At 36.4% G+C, this 22,845-nt stretch overlaps 1 protein-coding gene across 2 annotated transcripts in view; it reads left to right on the forward strand.

Moving 5' to 3' along the window:
• Positions 1–22,845, forward strand: part of LOC114133680 (neural-cadherin-like) — a 134,840-nt gene that overhangs the window by 65,165 nt on the left and 46,830 nt on the right. For both annotated transcript variants that reach the window (XM_027999763.1, XM_027999771.1), the window contains exons 8-16: positions 1,101–1,273; positions 4,120–4,288; positions 4,898–5,068; positions 6,618–6,790; positions 11,663–11,830; positions 16,722–16,971; positions 17,458–17,585; positions 17,926–18,112; positions 20,805–20,948. In XM_027999763.1, coding sequence (XP_027855564.1) covers positions 1,101–1,273; positions 4,120–4,288; positions 4,898–5,068; positions 6,618–6,790; positions 11,663–11,830; positions 16,722–16,971; positions 17,458–17,585; positions 17,926–18,112; positions 20,805–20,948 — 1,563 coding nt within the window. The remainder of the gene's footprint in view (positions 1–1,100; positions 1,274–4,119; positions 4,289–4,897; positions 5,069–6,617; positions 6,791–11,662; positions 11,831–16,721; positions 16,972–17,457; positions 17,586–17,925; positions 18,113–20,804; positions 20,949–22,845) is intronic.

Below are 22,845 nucleotides of genomic sequence, written 5' to 3' on the forward strand. Positions count from 1 at the left end.
GTGTCATCTCTTTATATTCTTTTCCGTCCTCTCTCTATGTTCTCATAATGAAAATAAGTATCATATTTACATATCTTAATATTATAATGTATCAATTTCTATAATTATCAAATGCATCTTTACTTCCAACTTCCTTACCTTTCGCTCTGTTTTAAACGCCAAACTCATGAAAACTCTCAGAAAAGCTAAATTTAATAGCTGGAGAAGCTAGTCCTGCAATGACAAACAAGGTTGACATTTAAGGCGGGAAAATTACTGTGTACATCTTATAGTTGACCTATTTTAATATACTGCTGTAGTAATGTCAATGTCAGGTGTTTCCATTAATACATTATTCCCTACTCTGGTCTGCATGCAGCTGGAATTATAAGTTAAGTGGGAGGAAGAACAGTGAGGCACTTGCAACTGTGTGTATCAGCAAGCTGTATTGTCTTTAATCAAGTGCCTTAAAAAGAGATGAATAAAAATCCAACAAGAGAATGGAAAAAAAAAAGAAAACTCCCCATGCTCTCACTTCAATGACTCTCCTCCACATCACAGGCAGCTTGCTCGTCCTGCAACCTCTGATGTTTTTACATTACTTTTGACAAGAAAGATGTTGACTCAGATGCACCACCCTTTTATCCGACCTTTTATCTTGACTGTTACATGAAAGCAGACACAGGAGCTGAGAGGAACGGCTAATAGGCTTCTGCTGAGCTAGGTTGACTCGGAACCAGACCCTCTTCACTTCTTCCTGTTTTCACTCAAATTCTTGAGCTGCCAGTGCATCTTCACAGCAATTATTGTATCAGAAATGTACCAAAACCACAACTGTGAAATTAGTTTTTGGATGTATGCTGCATATCAGATTTTTACCTTTCTGTGGACTTCTGTAGAGGTGCTTCCTCCACCCCTCTCTATTTCACTCTTCAAACTACGTAGAAAAATAGCTGCAGAAGGAATTATCTGCTGCGTTTTAACGATAGCTGCTCTCTCACTAAGCAAGGCCAGTGTGGCAATAACGTCCTGCTTAATGACTAATGGAAAGAATGCACATGCTTTATTAGGACGCAGCCTATTTTATGATGTGTATATTAATGGGTCTGAGGTCTCTGCAGGATTGATCCGTCTGCGCTCCACTCCCCTGCCAAAGCTTCAAGGCTTGGAGTACGTCCTGAACGTAACAGCCACAGATGACAATGCATCAGGCGGGCCACACTCTCTCAGCTCTACCGCCCGGGTCGTTGTTGGAGTTGATGATGTTAACAACAACAAGCCAATATTTGAGCAGGTGAGAATCTTTGCAAAAACAATACCTGTGTTTGGCAATGTCTTTGTTGCTCCAATGTTGCTGGCAATTTATTTCAGAAATTACACTGAAATATTACTCTATGCGCAACCACGTGGCAGCACTGGATCAAAGTGATGTCCTCTTTAATCTACCAGCACAATAGCGAGGATTTAATGTTGTGTTCCTTTTGTAAACATAAACGTTTGATCCAACATTATTGCTATTGTGAGGCTTTATTATGTACACTACAAGCCAAACATTTGGAAGCAAGATCAAATTTATTAAAAAAAGAAGGATAACATAGTTTCATTGGTACTTTCCAACAAAATAGGTTGCCAAAAATAATAATAATAATAATAATAAGAGAAATGATTGATATCAATGAAACCAAAGCTTCCAAATGTGTTTGCCTTTTTTGGCCTTGTCTCAGTAATTCTTTGGAAACAGCTGATTTATAGATGAGAAATAAGAGACCACTTTCTTTTCCACCATATCAAATAGATAAATATTTAATGGGAAACATGTACAATTTGCCAAGGTTGTATTTTGTGCAAATTTCTTCTCCTTATGGCACCAGATTGATTCACCCATTTGTTCATTTCTAACCGTGTTTTGCACCCATGTGTTACGGTTTTGTCCTAATCTACTTGTATTTCATATCAGGAAGCGAACCATTTGGTACCCATTTTCTATACCCCATACCACAAACATTAGTCTGTATCCCTTTCAGTTGGGTAATATAATAAATTATGGTGAAGATTGTGGCTCAAAGTAAAGTCTAGTTGTCTTGTTATCCAAAAGTTCAATTCCACCCATCGTGTTTTGAGGCGTCCCTAGGCAAAGCACTTCTGCACATCATAATGTGAGTGTGACTGGCCAAATGTGGCAAGAGTGTAAAGCACTTTGAGGAGTTTGTATGACTAGAAAACCGCTGCATACATTCATTACATTTACCATTTAAATCATTTAAGAAATTCCCCCACCTACTGTATAATTTAATTTAACCTTATGAGGTTTTCTAAATGTTTCAAATTGTGCCTTATTTCTACTGTGTGAGCATGTATTTCTGGTACACTTTGTTTGCATAAAGCAATTTTGACAGATCAGGATGCCTGATCAAACCAAAATAACTAAGTAACCGAATAAAAGTGGAGAGTGTCTGCTCCAGGAACCTCATGGTCACATTGTTGCAGATTTTGCAGTGTGCTTCTGTTGGCACTTTAGGGCCATGACTTTCAGTGGGCAGTGGTGGGAATAAGAATCTGAATGTAAATGGTCTGGATGGGAGCCACCTCCTTTACCTCTAAGGTCATGGTGCTCAGACAGAAAGGTGGACTGCTTCCTCCAGCTTGTGAACCAATCTGTTCCTAGAGTGGACAAGTTTTAGAATTGTTTATCCTTGGCAGGATGGAATGGTATAGAGATAGATAAATTGGGGCGTCATCTAATTTAAAGGCTGCGTTGCTCAGGTATGTTGTAGTATAGAGGACCTAAGACAAAAAAAAGTTCACTTTACTGGTACATTTATGTTCCAACCTTCACCTCTGCTAACAAGATATGCAACATGGCTGAACAAATCACAGACCAGTCAAAGCAACTAACTGAGTTTGTTATGTATGGTGCCTGGTCTCAGTCTTAGGGTGAGATTTCAAAGACGAACTGCAGTTGAGGTGGTTTGGTCATGTGATCAGATTGTCGTTTTGACGCCTCGTTTGGAGGTTTACCAGCCACGTCCCTCTAGGAGGAGATTCACAGCTAAATGGAAGGACAGTATCTGTCTTCTGATCTAGGAATGCCTTGGAATCTTCCGGATTGTGGTGGAGAGTATCAATAGGAAAAAAAAAATGCCTGACTTTTGCGACTCCACCATCTACCACCTCTTCAGGCTGTTTATGTCTTCATAATCTGCTTCTATGTTGCTGGAATCTTTGGAGACTTATCTGGAAACCGCAGAAGTATAAAATGTCATATTTTTTTTTATTTTGGCAACTGACTTAGACCTTGTTAGTGTCATCCATTTTCTCGTATGTCTGATTGTTTCTGTGAACTTCAGTTGCTCCTCTCCTTCCCCTTTCTAGCTCTCATTTTCTTGGAATTCTCATTTCCCAGGCTTCTCTCTCTCTGTTTTCCCATGGGTTTCGATTAGCCTGCACAACCCACTCTATCTTTAGGCAGTCTGTCGGGATTTCAATTAATTTATGAATAAAAGTGCAATATCATCACAATACACTACACCTGTTTAATGAACTTCCTCCCTAATTAGGAATGACTCGAACTTCGTAGATGACGCATTCACGTGGAGCCTGCACTCCTAAGGTGTTTTTGGCCATATGAGAACTATGCAACTTTTATAAATATCAAGTTAGGCTTTAGGTGTTAATGTGAGCAGCTACAGTTCTGCCCCTGCTCACGTCCTTTGATCCAGCTCATCTCTCTGTCCCTCTTAAACTCTTGTTCTCAATTTGTTTTTGTCTTTCATGGTCACTCTATCAAACAAGTAGCTTACATATATATGGATGCAACACAAGAAGACTCCAGAGGGACATTCTTAATTTAGGGAATATGTTCATTAGGGGGAATAGATTGAAATTGTAGCCAAAGACCAAAGCTCCTCAAAATAAATCAGTTCAAATTATTTCTTTTACACAGTTATGTGCTTCTGGCTCTGTAATTAATCTAAGCTACTCTACCTGTCCTCCTGACCTGTAAACTGTTTGAAATGACTTTTTTTGATCCTTGTATTCTCATTAATGCAAGACTTTCTGACAGTATATGTACCAATTCTTCCTTGTATTATTTGTGTCTGCTTTGTCTCTTCCTCTCTCCCTCCCCGCTCTTTATCTCAGTGCCAGCAGTACCGTGAGCAAGCTTCAGTGCTGGAGAACCAGCCAGCAGGGACTTTTGTGTTGCAAGTGCATGCAGTGGATGCAGATGAGGGAGCAAATGGAAAAGTGAAATATGGCTTAATGCACAGAGACAGCGCCATGCCTGCCTTCAGAATTCACCCAGAGACAGGTAGGGAGTTGTGGATTGTTGCAGGGCAAAATTGGTCTCAATTATACATGAAACACAGAGTATCCTGTAGATAGACAGATCTGCTGTTAAATGGTACCTGACGTCCGTAATGATCATTGTAAAACAAAATATAATATGAGAGAAGAGTTATGCGTAAAGCAGGAAGTCCTTAGATAAGATGTTAAATTATTTACAGTTTTAAAATGAGATGTCCAGTTTGTAAGAATATTAGTGACAAAACCTGCAGCTGAGCTGAGGTCTGACGAGGTTTATAGTTTCTCGTCAGTGGAAGAAACTGGTTGAACAAGACTGCTTGAAATGTTAATATGTGGAGTCATTATGTTATTCCATCAATCATTTTCTTTCAAGCTTTGGTTATCTCTTCTTCATCTTAATCATGAAGACATGCAGCTCTTCAAAGGGAGGCTCGAATTGCTCAGAATAAATTCATAATTGTTTACTTGTCTCGATTTATGGATTGATGGATGGACGGACTCAAGTGAGAGAATTGGAGAACCACTGAATGGATGAGTGAATTTATAAGCAATCATGTGTGTATATTTGCCAGAGGGTTGATGAAGGGCCTTGATTATGCTTCTGACTTTACAGGAGTGATTGTGACAGCCCGGCGCTTCGACAGGGAGCGGCAGAGAGAGTATTCAATTACAGTAACGGCCACTGATTGGGCCGAGGAGCCGCTCATTGGCATCTGTCAGCTTGCCATCCAGATACTGGACCAGAATGATAACAGCCCCAAGTTTGAGAATTTGCGCTATGAGTGTAAGTGTTAAACATATATTATTCATGAGCCAAAAATAGCAACACTGAAGCACAGACAGAACACTGAACAATACAGGCGTGAATAGGCAGGGCAGAAGTCTCAGTGCATGCCCTTTATCCTATTTAATCGAACAATTTGAATTTAAAAAAGGGCAAATGAGGAGCATTACTTGGTGAATATTTGAAGAAAAGGTTTGATGACTTTAATGGCTAAAAGTACAAATTATTTTTAGCTCACTATGTGTTGCTATGGCATGTCTTTTCATGCACAAACAAAAGATTTCAGCTCCTAGTTCTCTAATTGATTGTAGGTAATTAATAGTGGAGCACATCCATTTTAGCTTGGTTAAAATGTCCTAAAAAGGCCATTAGTCCAGCTTCCTGCTAATGTGTTTAATAGAAATGTAGATAGTTCAAGACGGTAGATAGTTCAAGAAGATATAGTTTATAACAACTGCCTTGGCCAATACTAAAGCTGTGTCCTCCCCTGACCACATTACCTCAGTTGAAGTTTACATACAATCATCACTGGCATGGATGTGATTTAAGGCTTTTCAGAATCAGAATTATTATAATTTTTTTAATTTTAATGATTAATTTGAGTCTTTTAATTTTGGGCAGGAAAGATCATAAAGTAAAGCAATTTAATATCAAGATTTAGGTGAATCTTTGGCTCACCTGAACTTCTCTCTGGAGTACATTTGGCTGTCCATGTGGGCAGCTGCAAATTTCACTTGAGCTATTTGGAGCTAGTGCTTCTTTTTTGTTGTCACTTTTTCAGTCCAAGGCACTGTGAGACTTGCTTCATTGAAGACAGTAACCATGATGCTCTTGCAGTTTCCATTTGGTTCCTTCTGAATTACCTAACCATATATTTTATCTGAGGGTGAAAGTTGGAGTCAAAATGTTAATGTTTGGACATAATTATGTGTTTCAGCATCAGATTTTTTTTTCAGTTCTACTCTAAAATACTTCATTTATTCCAAAGGTAAGTTAAATGTTTTCATATCCAGGTATCTTTAAGGTGATGTCATGGTCGGTGATGCTGTGGGGTAGGAAGAATTTCCAGTAGTTGTCACTCTTGCAGTGAATCTGAAGAGGCCTATATTTGGAATTTGTGAAGCAGAAACCAAAGATTTAAATGAGTTGTGCTAATTCTGCCAGCAAGAGTGGCAAATAGCCAACCAAACACATGTCAGAAGCTAGCTGATGGCTACAAAAAGTGGATGGTTTAGACACAATTTGCTAAGAGACATTTCTAAGGGTGTATGTAAAAGCCCAGAATCCAAATTATTCATCCAATTCTTACAAAATTAATTGAAGCTGTCTTATGTAGGCTCATTCCACCCTGGAAAAATAACTGTTCAAATAATTAAGTAAAAGCCAGTGATTACATTCATGCTATTGGTAAGTTTGTGCAAACCTCTCATTGGAACTAGATGAGTTTTGATCTTTATTGTTTTTTACCTTACGCTGGGGAATATGAAAAGATGTTTACATAAATCTGACAGTGAACAAGATTCATGCAGAAAATATTTGTCTTCTGTAGATTTTCTAAGAGAAGACACACTGGTCGGTACAAGTTTCCTCCGTGTGGCAGCTCATGACGATGACTTTGGCACTAACGCAGCCATCACTTACTCCATGTCAGTGGAGCAGCCTGAGTACCTGCGGGTCAACCCTGTGAATGGATGGGTCTACGTCAACCAGCCCATATCTCAGGTTAGTCAGAATGTAGTAGAGATGTTAGCCAACACACACACACATGCACCCCCACCATCTATTGCATCAATTTTGATGCATTAGATGGTAGCCCGTGGGTTTGTGTCAACAAAGTTAATGAACAAGTCCCATCAAAGTGCCTTCGTCTGTGACTACCATTCTGCTGTATGTCTTCTCCCAGGGGTGCTGCATTGTGGGAAATGCCACAGAGGGAAAAACAGAGAGAAAACAATTCAAGCTAAACAAATGATTTAAAGCATATTTAACAATGTCAGATTTCTGTAGGTATATTTGAAGAGTATCACGGTAGACTGAGTTATAAAAGAAAGTACTTATTGCCTTGCTGATGACTGTTAATGGATGGAAAACATTTTAGAAAGCCATTTATCACACAGAGCAGCTGCATCCTTAATTACTGCGACTTTCTTGTATTGAATTTAAGACAATTTTGTCACCATTTATAATCTCACATTTTAGAAGGGAAGCATGCTGCATTCTGCAACCTAAAATGTCACAAATGCTTTAAAGACATCTTAAAGACCGGATGATTATGCATGCAGCCTTAATGCAAACTATAACAGAACACTACAAGATAGTCACTTACCATACTGGCAAAATATGCAAAAAGAAGGGATTTGTGCCTTGCTTAGGATTTTCAATTTCCCCAAAGAATTAACCTGCCTATACCGATTTTGGCTGATTCTGATATCTCTGTAGGAGCTGGAATTAACAGCATTCATATTCTTTTTAGGGTTCCTGCGGTAAGCAGCCATTCATTATTTAAATTAAACGCAGAGGGAACGTCACAATATGTCTCTATCAGAGAGAGGCACTGTAAAAGGGATTTACTAATATTTTCAAAGATAAGATGAATATGGAGTTGATATTTTAACGTCTTTAGCGTCTTATGCTAGCTGGATTTGTGCAGTTGCGACTCTTACCTGTGTCTTTGTGTGTACAACCTAAAAAGTTTAGACTCATGTATTTAATCTGAGATTTTCAAGATACTGCCAACAATTAAAATTCAGAAAGGGCCACCACCGAGTGAGGGTGAAGACAATCCAAAAGGACAAAATAGAGCAAGTTTGCTGTAACCCACTGTACCTGCTTTGTATCTGGTGAAATCAACACCAGGTTAAGCTGTTACTTCTCTGGTGATTTAAAAAAAAAATTTCCCAAGCCAGATACGAATGTATGTCCTGTGTCAGATATGCCATCTTAGCAGAAACTAGTTTACTTTTAAATGTGTGCTTTTTTCTTTGGTGCTGCCTCTAATGTTTGGTAAAATCTCTCTGCTATGGAAAAATAACGTCTCGGTAAACATTTTCGTTGTTGAAAATGCATCTAAGCAAAGTCTAAATGGTTATATAGTAATGTAGGTATATATTTGATTTAAAGTGAAAGTGTTTAAAAACAATCTAGAATTAATTTTAGACATTTATTATCAGACTTAGCACAGATCCGATTTACTCAACATAGACAAAAAAAGCAACGCCAAGCTGTGTATCCAAAATATTTAAATTAATCCTGTTCTTTCCTAGCTAGTATTCTTATTCTAGCCAAAAAAGAACTTCCATACTGAAAGTTCAAGCCCTTTCAGTATGGATTATTAAAGTTTTTATCGCTGTTGGAACAACATATTTTTTTAAGGAGCAACTCTGTTTGCCATCTGCCTATGTGACCCTTTGTCAGTGCAGCAACTTCTTTGTCACTGTGGTTCTGCCTGGATGTTCCAGTTCTGGCTGCACGACTGACATTTTTCCTATAGTACCAATCTGAACTTTGTCTTTAATTGCATCCAGGAAGCATCCTGTTGTCCTGATACAACAGGTCCTGATTATTTTATGTGCATTATTTAAATACATAAAATAATGTGTTTAATGGCACATTATAATATGTGTTGCTGTTGTGTCTAATTATGTAAATCTCATCGTGTTTAACGACATTATCTCTATTCGTGACAGCCACAAAAATACAGACTGCATGTAATTACAGCAACATCAAGACAGCAAAAAAAGATTCAATTAGTTTGTAAAGCTGTCTCATTTTTTTTGCATTTTTGCAGTACTTTTTATTTTCCATCCATCCATCCATCCATCCAGGCAGAATATACAGTTGACTCATTGAGCCATATTTTTGTAAAAGAAATATGTTTAAGTAATAACCAGTGGATTTTATCCCACTGTTTATCATCTAACTCAGCTCTGCAACACATTTTGTTTACATTTTTTATGTGTTGTTAACGCTTTCTAACCCCACAGCCACAGCACCCTGTTTTTTCTTTCTCATTTATATATATATATATATATATATATATATATATAAAGTGTTGTTCTTTTGGCAGACACATACCTTTGCACTGTAGGGTTGTTTATTATTAAACATGCTTTTAAGCGTGCCAGTATCGAAAATTCACAGCTACATCTGCCTTATGACTTCACTGCTAACTTCATGCAAAATTAAAAGTAGTAAGCCTCCAAAACCTCGTCAAGCGATGATGCTGCATATTTTAGGATACTTTCAGAAGCTGTTTGAATCATCTTTCAATCATGCTGCAGCGGAAACCATTAAAGCACTTGTGTTTTCATGTAAAATGTATAACTGGTCTGAGATGACGCTCTATTTTGATTTACTTGTCAGTTTCTCATTACACAGTAATCAGTACCAGACCATTTTTAAACTACAGTAAAAAAATAAAAATAAAACACAGTTACCAGTATAAATCCAATGCTTCAGCTGAATTTGAAGGATAAGGGCAACTGTACAAAGGCAGATATTTTTATGTCCCACTGTAAGACAGTGCCTTGCACAGCCGTGGTTCATGAAGTGTCAAAACATTGTACAGTAGCTACATCTCCACAGAGAATTAGGTGGAAAGGACTGGAAAGGCTGGCACGGCTGTATCTAGACTATCCATGGATAATTTCAGGCTGAGATAAAAAAAAAAAAAAAAAAAAAAAACCTTTATTGCAAATCTAATTTAAAACCTTTGTCGGATGTTTCAGATATTCGGTGTGACATTCATTTATTTAAAAAAGCAGCAGCAGCTATCATCACATTGGACAGCACAGATTGCAATCTTTGTGTTCTGAGTTTAATCTTTTCAAAAGAGTTGTTCACAAATATAATTAAATACTCCTGTGAATAATAAATGTAATTTGGAAACTGAAACACATTCCTTTTTACCAGACACTTGTATTATGATAATTTGCTATTCACATGAATATGAAAAAACAGGTAACAGTGCAACTTAGGAACTGACTTAAATTATTCTTTGTGAGTGTAGAAAAGAAGAAAATATTGTATAAGCATTAAAAAAAGTACTTTGAGTGCCCTATGTTTCCCTTAATGTTAATGTTAGCTTGATCTAACTTTGATAAACAGTCCCAGTAATCTAAGTACTAATAAATGTTTTCAACATTGTTGACTTTGTAGAGTGTGAAGCAACTTGAACTGTGACTTTTAATGTCCACAGTCTCTTTGCTCTTCGTCTTACTTTGGTCAACCACCTACATTTTATTCAGTCTCAATGAACTCTTCATTACATTAAGCATATTTCTCTTTTCAGTAAACTAGTCGTGTAAAATAATTATATTTTTCTGACAGTTCAAGCTATTTATAATATTATGTTTCTATGAAAGACTTTTACACCTGCAGTAGGTTATTTTATTCATGAAGGTTAGCCTCTTTACTTCCCTCTGATTGCAATAAACAATAACTCATCGTCCTCAGGTTCAATACTAAATGTTTACAATGTTAAAATTTGATTTAATTTGTAGAAACAGCTACATGTTGTAAATATCCTGAATGTGCAAAACAACTCTTGGCCAGTTAAAAATAATATTTTCCTACATTTGTACATTTTTGTAAGTCTCTGGAGTCACAAAGGATGCACTGCTCCCTATTGGCCAACTTTAGACTCCCTTAATCGCATTGGCTGTATATGAATGTATAAAACTCTAAACTCTGCTCATGTTTTGTGGCTTCCATTTGTTCTGTTTTGTCATGATATGAGAACATTTGTTTGTTGTGGAAAAAAAAACAACAAAAAACCAAACCTCAGGTAGGAATGAAAGGTTTCCAAGCAAAAAAAGAGTCACTGGACAGCCTTTGGACTATCAGTTTAGGTAAATGTTTCTTCTTGCTTTACATGCTATGCTAATTCAACTGAAGCTCTGTTAGACTTTGTCTCAGCCTCCAATATAAGCCTCCGATAATATTTTTTGGACATGCATTCTTTGCTTTACAAATCTTTTTTTGAATTGCAAATGAGAAGCCTTGGGACATCCCAAAAGTTTATCCCGCTGGTCACACTGATTCAAGGTTGAAGCTGAAGCGACCATTTTTGGAGCAAAAGATGGGCTGAGGGTGCAGAACGATGGAGCATGCCTCTTAGATTTAAAAACCAACAAAGAGAGGGTAAAATTACATTTTCTCTCCTGGATTTTGGATTTAACAGAGTCATTGTGATGAGCTACTTCACCGCCTAACGATGGGGATAATTTTTTTCACCTCTGGACTTCATGATATTTTATATATTAAGGGAGAAATTACTTCTTATTGATTTTATTAACAAATATCAGTTAATTTTCTATGTATTGCTCTTGATTAATGGTGGTCTTCTCTTGCAAAGTGTCAGATTTTGATTTCTTTATTATGACGGGTTTTTTTATCTTGAGATGACAAGAAAAATATCCTGTTATGAGATGGCAACTTTTATTTTCATGTCATGATGAGATATGCTTTTGTTCTTAGCATCTGTACCCCAAGGTTTTGCTGTATACTATTAATTGCTCTTTTTTTTCTGTAAACATAACAATTAATTATGTCTCTTAATCCTGTAAACACCTGAGTTGTTAACTGTCTCTACAGAGAACCTATATAACACGGGACATTATAGCAACAGATGGAGGAAATCGTAACACTTCCGTGGAGCTGGCAGTGACCATTACTAATGTGAGGAATCAGCCTCCTCAGTGGGAAAAAGACAGCTACAATGTTGTCATACCTGAGAACACTGCTAGGGATACACCTATAGTGGTAAGGCAATTTGCATCTTTAATTGTATGGTGTCACTCTTATGTTATTAGATTTTTCTTTTATTATTTAAGGCTTGAATTAGCTGCTTGTTTGGTGTTTGTGACTGAAGTGTGCATCGATGATGTCACAGATCACATTATGTTTGTCAGTGGACTGAGAAAAAACTGGAAGCACATTGGTTTGAAGTAAGCAAAATCTGACACAGAATCTCATATGCTAAGCAGGTTTTCTAACTTTGTGGCTGCTACTAAAAAGAATTAAATATCTCTGATATTTAAGAAAATATATATTAATCAATTTTTAGACTGCAAATTCCCTTTAGTCCAAGGAGAGGGCCACTGATAAGAGAGATTACTTATAGACTCAAATCACTGGGTTAGATATTATGTAAACTGTAGTTCATACTTTAACAGTCATTCAAATATTCACTCAAAACTGAATGACAGTTTTGATTTCCCCTTCTTACAATTACAAATGGAGTTTTATACAGTTTTTGTTTTGGCTTGTTGCATGTAAAACTCTGTTGCCTGATCTGCCTTAAGGTAAGAAACTGTTTGGCCTTATTTGATTTGGCTTTCTTCACTTGAACTTTAAGACATATATCACTTAGTTAAATACCCTAACACTGTACCCTGATCTGTAGCCTGCAGTTAATTTGCTCAACTTGAGCAAAATAAGTAAATAAAATACAACTGGCTTTAGACCAAACACAGAAAAAATGTGCCTGACAGCAGTCCTGGAATGCACTAATTAACAAATTGCATCTCATTTGTTTTGCCAGATTAACTCTGTTACAATTTGTTTATGCTAAGCTAGGCTAATCGCCTTCAAGCTCTAGTTCAAACATAGATGAGTGTGATGTCTTTTCACTTTTGGCAAAAAGCGAATAAATACATTTCCCTAAATTCAAAGCTGTTCCTTTTAGCCCAGCTCTTTAGCATCTCAAAGCAGCTGAGCGTGAAGCTAGAACCAAGAACCTATAAGCATTGCTGGCATTAGACTGCAGGAGCAGAAAGCTTGTCTCACTGTGTCCAAATGAGGAAAGAACACTGCTGGCGCTTCTAGAGGTAATTAATTATTAATAGTTTTTTTTTTCTGCGTAGAAAATTAAACAGAAGTCTCCAGACTGTTATTCCACATTTTTCATTAGTGCCTCTTCCTGTAACTAGATCAAGATGTTCAGGTAGTAGCATTTCTGTAGGTTGTAAAAATCTTTTGCAAGATTAAATCACTGGATGAAAATCAAAATGGCCTCTTTCATTTTTTTATTGATAAGAATGAATATTCTGCTGCATCTCAATAACTTAGAGTATCGTTAAAAATGTTTTCTTTCAGTAATTCAGTTACAGGAGAGAAACACATAAATTATGTAGACTTATTACATACTAAGAAATACACAGTACCTATGAAAAGTGTTCATCTGTTTGGAAATTTTACCCATTTTATTATTTTTACAAATCAATCATGACATCATTGTCAACCCAATTTGACTTATTTGACACAAACATACAGTAATACAAAAAATTGAAAAAATTATTTTTGTAAAGTAATGACAATTGAATAAGAAATATTTAACATAAAAGAAATGTATAACTACTTGCAGTATTTATCTTTCCGTAGGTATTAAGTCTATTGTTATGTTAAAAAATTCCATTAGTCATAGTTATAAACCCTGTTGGTGGGTGTTTATTAAGTCTTAATGTTTAGTGTTCATGTGACTACATCTGGTCAAAGGGTTTGAGCTCTTCTAGAAAAGTCTTTAATGTAGTCATCTACAAAGCTTCATATTCTCTTTGACAGACATCTTAATGCGGTTGCTTAAATTGGATATTGCTTTTTTATAATCTTTTAAACTTTTACTGAAACAGAAGATTGCTATATGTAGATACGCCCTGAATTAGTGTAGTATTAACCAACCGGCCATTTCTTTTCAGAGGGTGCATTGTGAAATGAGATGTAATTAGTGAACGGACCCTACAAATTCATTCTGACAGATGTGATTAGATTACTGTGATAAGATTATGCCATTAAGTGTCCATAGGAGCCCCTACACCATAATAACTGTACTCTTAAGTGTGCTTCATCATGATCAGTGCAATAGAAATAAACCTCCAGAGTCTACATCCCTCTTTGTTTTTGATCAAAGTCTATAGACTACCATATTTTATATATAGTATTTACCATGTATTTTGAAAGGAGCCACTGAGCTGTTAAGGCAGCTCAGTGGTTCTTTGCTGATCATAGGCTGATGCTGGTTTGACATGCAGTCTTTTTGGCAGGAACTAACTAAACTCAACCAAAGAGCGTCAGATTGTTGTTCCCTTTTCTGATATGCATGTTGAATGTGTATTATAATTCGAAGTACACCACCTATTGCACTAATGATTTTTATGGGTTCCAGGTAATAAATATATAGTTGAAACCATTCAAGCCTTCTTGTCTACTGGAAAGCAGGAGGTCAGGTGCCATCAGATGACAAATTCATAGAAAGATGTGGATGTATTCCATCAGGTCTTTTTTTTTTTGTTTTTTTTTTGTACTGTTTTTGTTTTATGGTGGTCCCACTAAAATGCTTGTTGTTAGATATTTTGTGATAATTCTTTATAACACCATTGTAACCAACATTTTGACTTCTGCAGCTTTGAAGTTGCCATAGTAAACCCTGGAGTATGTAATGTAAAAATATAAAATTTCTATTGATTTTTTTTTATTTGCAAGAAAGAAAATATGTTTTTTTCTAAAGTAATTCTTTAAGTCAAGGGTTTTTTTTGCTCAAAAAGTAGATCCTCCTGAGGTTATTGTTTTGGATCTGCTAAAGGTGTAACTACAAAGTGACAAAAGTTTAAAGGCACTAATGACAGATTGGGTTGATCCTATGCATGTTGTAAGCTATGCTTTGAGTTGTTAGCCATGCACCTTTGTTCAACCCTCGTTGCATGATCTGAAGGCACACAGAGCTCATTATCTCAGCTGTTCAACTTGTACAGTGTAAAGGGCAAAGTGATTTGTAAGAAGTTTATGCTTGTGTGTTTATGGATTTACTTTATGATCTAAAAGGAACAATTGATTAGGACACATCATTCACAGCCAAAGTTTGACATGTTAAACTTTATAGCTGATTATGTACTGGATTTTAATAGTCTGGATTTTAAAATTTACCAAAATAAGATTAACCCCAATAAGAACTATTCAGTTTAATTTAAAAAAAACTTTTGAATACGCTGCCAGACATTCAGATAAATTAACTGGTATAGCAACCTAGAAATAACAGCCTCATTTTTTACGATACCAGGCAACAACCTGTTACTCTTGATGTCTTTTTGAAGCTTTGTCCATACATGAGTGTCTGACAAACTTGATATTGAGGCTTAATCAAACAGATCACTGGAACCTCTGGGGAAACTGGAGGAGATTAATTTCGTTCTAGAGCAAATTAGTTACACTTGTATTGATTTTATGTATTAATATACTTTACATATTCAGGGCCTGCCATAGCAATAGGCTACTTCTGTTGGCATTTTACTACTTCCGTTGGCATTTCAAGTAACCATAATTAGTGAAAATAAGCGAAATTCAAATCAAAACTTCTATCTCTGTGTCAAAACAGAGATAGAATTTTGTCTCCCCCTCTGTGTCTCACTCACACATGACAGTTTTCAGAGAGGATTATTTACCAATAGGACACTGAGGAGGGCAGAGATGTAGAGAAGTACAGAGATGCCAGAACTCTCGGTTCCTGCAGAGTAGGGCAGAGCTTCCAGTTAGATCTACAGAAATGCAACAAAACACTGACTACAGACAAGTATATGTGTTTTATAATATATTTACCACCAATGAGAAAAAATATATATATTTTCACTTTTCTGCTAAATTCACCAACTGCACAGTTCATGTTAAGTAGTGTAAAGTAGCATTCCAAAAGAGGAGAAGAAATCTTATGTTTTTTGAACAATTACAATATTTGTTGTTAATCTGTTGCTAACAGATGAGCGCCTTTTCTGGTAACCAAGTGCCACGAAGTAAACATCTGATTTTTACTTTTGCAAAATTTGCCAACTGTAAATTTCTTGTGTCTAAGCATATAAGCAGTATCTCAAAAGAGCTTGTGGTTTATAAAAAAATTATTAATTTGTATTTAACAGATGAGCGTTTTTTGGGGTGGGGGGTTTCTGGTAACAAACTGCCACGAAGTATAAATCAAAATTTTACTTTTGTGTTTAATGCCTGTTCTATAATATATTCACCAACAATGGCAACGAAAAAATCCCTTTTCTGGAAAATTCACCAACTGCACAATTATTAAATTGTGTAAGACAAGTAGTATTTCAAAAGAGCAGAAGAAATCTTAGGTTTTTTGAACAATAACAATATTTGTTGTTTATCTGTTGCTAAGAGATGAGCACTTTTTTTGGTAATCAAGTGCCTTGAAGTAAACATCTGATTTTTACTTTTGCAAAATTTACCAACTGTAATTTTTTTTTTGTATCTGAGCAGGTAAGCAGTATTTCAAAAGAGCTTATGTTTTATGCCAAAGTTTGACATATTAAACTTCATACCTGATTATGGACTGAATTTTAATAGTCTATTTTAATTTTTAGCTGGAGCACACTTTTGGCAGGCCCCATTTAAATTTCTTCAGTAATTTTCTAGTTTTATTTAAACATGTTGTTATTATGATTACTATAGTTAGAATGATTTTTTACAAGCCTGACTTTCTGTTGCCCCCTTGGCCACTTGGCTCCCTTCTCGTAGTGTGGGTGGTGCTGGCTGTAAGGGTATTAACAAACGTGTCTGTGTCTCTGTTTTACTTTGCTTTATCCAGCACTTTTTGATATTTCACCACAAAACCTGGGATTTGAAATTTTTTACTTTATATTTTGTCCTTTTTCAGACAATCAAGGCAACCTCTCAGCTGGGTGACCCAAGAGTGACCTACAACCTTGAGGATGGGATGGTACCTGAAACCAACATGCCAGTCCGTTTCTATCTCTCCCCGAACCGGGAAGATGGCTCTGCATCCATTCTGGTGTCAGAGCCGCTGGACTATGAGATCACTCCGTTTTTTTCTTTGCGGGTTCGGGCTCAGAATGTGGCTGCAGTCCCTCTAGCAGCTTTCACAAGAGTATACGTCAACATTACAGGTATTAAACTTGTATTTTATAATTGTTTGACAGTAGATTTGTAGTCTTCATAATTTCATTAGTAGGTTTCTGTAGTTGCAAACGCATAGAAACATTCATGGTTTGCTATAAATAACATTAACTTTGAATATAGAAGTGAAGGATTAATACTTCTCAAAGCTATTTCTATTGTAAGAAATTTGTATCTGTCAGTTTGTTTGAATGTATCTTCAGCACTGAAGTAAATGTATTTGCCGTGGGTTTAACAAACACATCGGTTTTCCTGAGAGACATGATGAAGTGATCATCCTCTAGCTGTTGCATTTATTGTTAAATTTATTTGTAACATATGCATATATGTTGGAATGACAGCAAGCTTAGTTAAGATGTATCGTATATTTCTAGATCTTGCACAGCTACAGAGGCTGCAAATCTCACCAAGAATTTATTTTTAATGTGTGGAAAAGAAATTATTAACTAGCCAATAAATCTCTTCTTTGTCCTAAGATGTCAACGACAATGTGCCATTTTTTACATCCTCTATTTATGAGGCCTCGGTAACAGAAGGAGCCCAGATTGGCACATCAGTTCTCCATGTGTCTGCCCATGACAAAGACCTGGGTCTTAACGGAGAGGTACATGCAGATCTGTTTGTGTTTGTGTTGTAAAAGTAGGAAGGAAAAGCTCTGCAGCTGAATCCACAGTGTTATTTCTCTGCTCAACCATCCATGTCACAGCAGAAGCAGCTTTATGTAGCATCACAACTCATTTCCTCCACTGGGGGAATTTTTGTTCTACCTTCATCACAGAATTTCAAAGCATGGTTGAATGCCGCTGTCAGCAGCTGTCTGGATGATTGTGAAAGTGTTGGTAAAGCTGAGAGTATTGATTTAGTTTAATAAAGAGATACAGATCCAGATTTAATTTCAACTGTTTCTGTGGTGGTTTACATTTTCAATTATCTGTGGTCCTCAGATCACTTACTCTTTGCTCAGCGACAGCAGTGGTGACCACAACTTCTTCCGCATCGACCCCCAAAATGGAATCATCTACACAGAAACTGTGTTTGACCGGGAGGCCCGCAGCTCCTACCTGCTAGAGGTTCAGTCAGAAGATGGCCAAGAATCAGCACGACCTGGCAAAAACAAACAGCCAAACACAGGTACAGGTTCGAGGTGGATGGATGGATGGATGGATGTATTCTATATAATGCATATTTCTATAATTTTAATTTGTAAATAAAGTCATTTAATTCAGAGTTATATGATTACTGTCACTTTCTAGTTGCGCTAGACTTTTTTGTTCTCCGTCATTTTGACCAACAGCATTAAAAAAAATCGGTCATGTACTATTTTTACCCATAATATTATAATCATATTAAGGCTATTTAGCCGCATTTTTATGTGGTTTAGTTAATATTCAACCCTAACCCTAGTTGAACCGTGAATCCAGATCCCATCACACATAAAGCCGATGAATGACCAATACGTTGTGTTTTAAGCCATGGCTACTAAAAATGTGTCCCAGGAGGCTGGAAGCTTTATAACTGCCCATACTTTAAACAGTATTTTAATATAGGCTCTTATTTTCTCGAAAAACACTTTTTCCTTTAATGTCGCTACAGACAGACCAAACTCATAATATGCTGTGTTTTACAAGCATTATCTTGCATAGAAAAAAGGTTACAGGCATTGTTTTTGAGCATATAAAGCAGAATTACAGTTGTTCAGTTCTTCTTTTAGACCTCCATCTTAACACCACTTTACGTTTTTGTTTTGTCAGGCTTTTCAAAGAAAGAGACTTGTTAGATGTTCCTGATTTGCATGAAGTATTCTTGTCTTCAACCTCATGAAAATGTTAAGCAGTCCATTTGACATCTCTAAATCCACAAGGGGAACTTCAGTGTATTGATTTTCTTTTTAAACAGTCAGAGAGTAATGTCACTGTGATGGTTAGAGTGGTTCACATTTGTAAATCCTTCCTAGTCCATAAATAATATGAATTGAAATGAGACAAATCTTCTTTACACAATCACAATTGTACTGTCAGATTCTGACAGTCAAAGATCCGTCAAGCAATGATCTTGATAGATCCTGGACTTTTGCCTACTAACTGACTAAAATACACTGAAGAACAAAACAACACATCTACAAATTTATTTCAATTTAATTCAGTTTTGTTTACATGGCGCCCAGTTACAACAAATATCCTCATCAGGGATGTTACAGAAGAAACAGGTTCAATTTAAATCTCGTCCAGTTCTTTCCAATATAATTGAATCATATGGTCATAATTAGATTCAAGGATTTAAAATCCAATATGCTCCCAGTTACAGTAGAATTGAATCAAAGTCAGTTGATTATACACTCACTGGCCACTTTATTAGGTACATTTCACTGGCACCAGGTTGCACTACCTTTGCATTAGTTCTTCATGGTATAGATTCAACAAGTTGTCTTCACTGAGACAGAATACATAACTACATTGAGTTGCCATACTGTGATTGACTGTGTCATTATTTCTACTGGCAAACAATCATATATGTATATAAAGTGGTCAGTAAGTGTATAAAAACAATTGTAAAATGATTCTAAGGAACTCTGATATTTATTGAAAAGAAAATATATTCTCATTGTCTTTATTATTAGCCTCGGTATGAGAATTTTCATTGAACAAGTAGTGATTTCTTTTTTCATTGAATAACTTTGACTTTCACACTAATGTATTGTCTCTGTTTTAACAGTAAAAATAATTGCAAACACGGCCTGATGGGGTAATACTGAGCTCTCTAACTCTGTATAGTGCACGGCGCTGTGTCTGTGCCTTGAGTTTTAAACAGATTACATCAGTTTACATTCACACCTTGGGTTTCAATTTGAAAAGCAGAATCTCTTAATCTGATTTATTCCACTGCCACGACCAGAATGCCTAAGCGTCCTACAGCCTGAAAACAGCTTGGAGATTTATTGGTATTATGTGTTCATATATTTATTTCTGCTATAGTGCCCCCCTTTTACAAGTTGTTGTAAAAGGGGGGCAAATTATGCCTGTTTATTATTTAATCTGTATAGCTTGTGTTTGTAAATCTTAAGTTGTGTGTGACATTTAGACAGTTAAAAAATCTCAGCCTGTATCTGAAGTGATGTAATATAACATTTGCATAGAAGATTGAGTTTGTATTTGTGAAGCTGGTATTAGGTGTTGCAGGTGATGTTTTGGAGCAGTAAAGCCCTCTCTCTTGGGTTGGCAGGGCTGCTTAGCATTTACAATGAGCCTTAGCTGTGTCTACATATCTGCCACATCCAGGAGGGCTCATCTACACTGCAAACATTACCTGTCTCTTTGTCACCCCTGCGGGAAACATCCCCCCAAAATATGGGGGAAATGCAAAAACAAGCCAAGAAAATAAAGCTGCCACTATCATCTCTTACTGCAACGGGTTTAAATTAACATGTTGACAGCAAGCTCTCAGAGTAGATCATTTACTCTTTCTAACTAAAGAAACAAACGGTGTAATGAGGAGGGCACAGATAAGACACAAACACTTGTCATCTTATTAATATTTAACCTTACCAGCAAAGAGTTTCTGTTTCTTTTCCCTGCAAAATTAAAGGTGCTTGAAAAGGTTTAGCACTGACACTGTTATTGTGCCGTCATCAGTGCTAAAACAATACATAAATTTAAATTACAGCAAATATGAATCTTAATAAAAGTTTTGTAACCTTTAAGTTAGAGGGAATTATTAAATGTTGTTTTTTCCTTTATAAAAGGATTGTGAATTATAAATACTCACAAATAAGAGTGTTACCCTATGTGTTAGTGTTTAATCTTTTGCTATTCTGTCATTTTTGCAGACACAGCATATGTGAGGGTTTTCATCAGCGATGTCAACGACAACAAGCCCGTCTTTGCTCAGCGACTGTATGAAGTCGCTGTCGATGAGAATGCAGATGTTGGTCTGACTGTTGTCACCGTCAGCGCCACTGATGAGGATGAAGGTACGCTTGATGAAGCAACAGCAGCGATGGAATTCAAAGCACATTTTTTTTGCTCCTACCAGTCCCCAGAGTTGAAGGTTAAAAAAGCAAACCAACAGGAATCCATTTAAAAGTTATCTTAAAAATGTACCTGGGTTTGCAGATTTATTTATTTTTTATTCTCTCTTTCTTAGATGAACAAACTTTTTTTTGGCACTCCATCAGTAAATTTTTCATTGACTGCTGTGTCAAATGAAAACTTTTTTGCAGAATAGCTTTTATTTGCAGCGACATGCACAAAGCCACCCTTAAAGGCAGACTTTTCCAATCTGTCCTGTGCTCTGCAAAAATCATGTCACTAAAATCAAACTGTGTACTAGTATTAGTAGTCATTTAAGTGCTCAGTAATGCACTGTAGTACATATGTTCCAAAAAGACTGACATGCTCTCCCACAGTAGGTGGGTGGGATTTAAGCAATAAAGCAGTTGCTCATCCTTCATATGGCAGTCTAAGATCCAGTTATCAGCAATGTTTAGGTCTGTTAATCAAGTATTTATGGAGAGCGGGGGTGCAGCTTAAGCTGGGCTGCCACACTAATGATAAATGGCTGTGCAATAACACCGACCCCCAACATTAGAGTTACAATGTGATTGTACTTGTGCCAAAGAGGCTACTCTCAATCGCTCTTGCTTAAGAACTCCACCCTGACTCTGGTCACTGTAAGCCTGCCAGCACCCTGCAGTAGACAAGGGGAACTCTGTCAGTTATGGCTGTTTTAATAATACAAATTAATGTATTAACACAGGATTGTAACCACTTAATCCCAACAGGATGATTGAAAGCAAAGAATATATGTTCCAGAAGATTATCTTATCTAACATTAGATTAGATGGTCTCCATAGGGGCACAGAAGATAAGTTCAGATATTGACTTCCTCTTTTCTCCACTACATCCCTGAACCTCAGCCAAGCCCCAAAATAATTCCCTTAAGGACAGTATAGGAATGCATTATGCTGCCTTCCACTCATTACTTTTCCGGTACTCTTTTTTTAATTAGTATCTGATTGAATTCGAGAAGACAAAGTACAAAGTTTCCGTTTAATGAAGTAATCAAAACAAGAAGAGGTTATGTGGATATCTAGTCGTTTGTAAGTGTTGGAGGAAATGAGGTGTAATACCCTCGCGGCTGCTGCAGATGCACAGCAACACAAAGGTAGGAAATGTTAATATACAGCTTGTTTCACGATGTCTAGATTGCCACAAGCAGACCCAGCCCAAGATTATATGAAGCCCTAAGAAGATTTCATTTTGGGGCCCAACTCCACTTTTGGTCACCAGTCACCATAATACCATTGACTTCCCTTTTACACTTTAGCAATCTGCATTTAAAACTCTGATCCCACTCTTATGCAGTTAGCAACATACTAAAATTAAACTCTAAAATTTAAGATATGTGTTGATTTAATATCTTCTTGCTCATTTGTGTTATGATGACAAAAGTTTGAATCAAGATCCTTAAAGCAGCAGTTGCTTTAAGGAACATAAGGATACTTATTATAATAATGGTATTAAGGAATGTTTTGCATTATAACAGTCACAGCAATCCTTGAAAATTTAACATTGAATAAAAAAACCCTTGGGAAGTCTTCAATTTATGTAATCTTTTTGTTTGTTGTGGTTTTTTTTACAGTTAATATTCCAATTTTACATTGTAAAAGCTTTTCTGAAAAGACTGATTACTCATTTGATAGCATACACTTAAGGCCAAATTATTCTTGTTGCTGACAAATTTAGATTTTTAATGTTTTTCATTTGAAGTTTGATTCAGGTGGAAAATGAGAGACATTTCTCAAGATATAAAACAATGTAGAAGTACGAATTAAAAGAAAATCTTGCATAATTTTTATTTAAAGTAAA

The sequence above is a fragment of the Xiphophorus couchianus genome, chromosome 2, assembly GCF_001444195.1.
Source record: "Xiphophorus couchianus chromosome 2, X_couchianus-1.0, whole genome shotgun sequence".
In the NCBI taxonomy this organism is placed as follows: domain Eukaryota; kingdom Metazoa; phylum Chordata; class Actinopteri; order Cyprinodontiformes; family Poeciliidae; genus Xiphophorus; species Xiphophorus couchianus.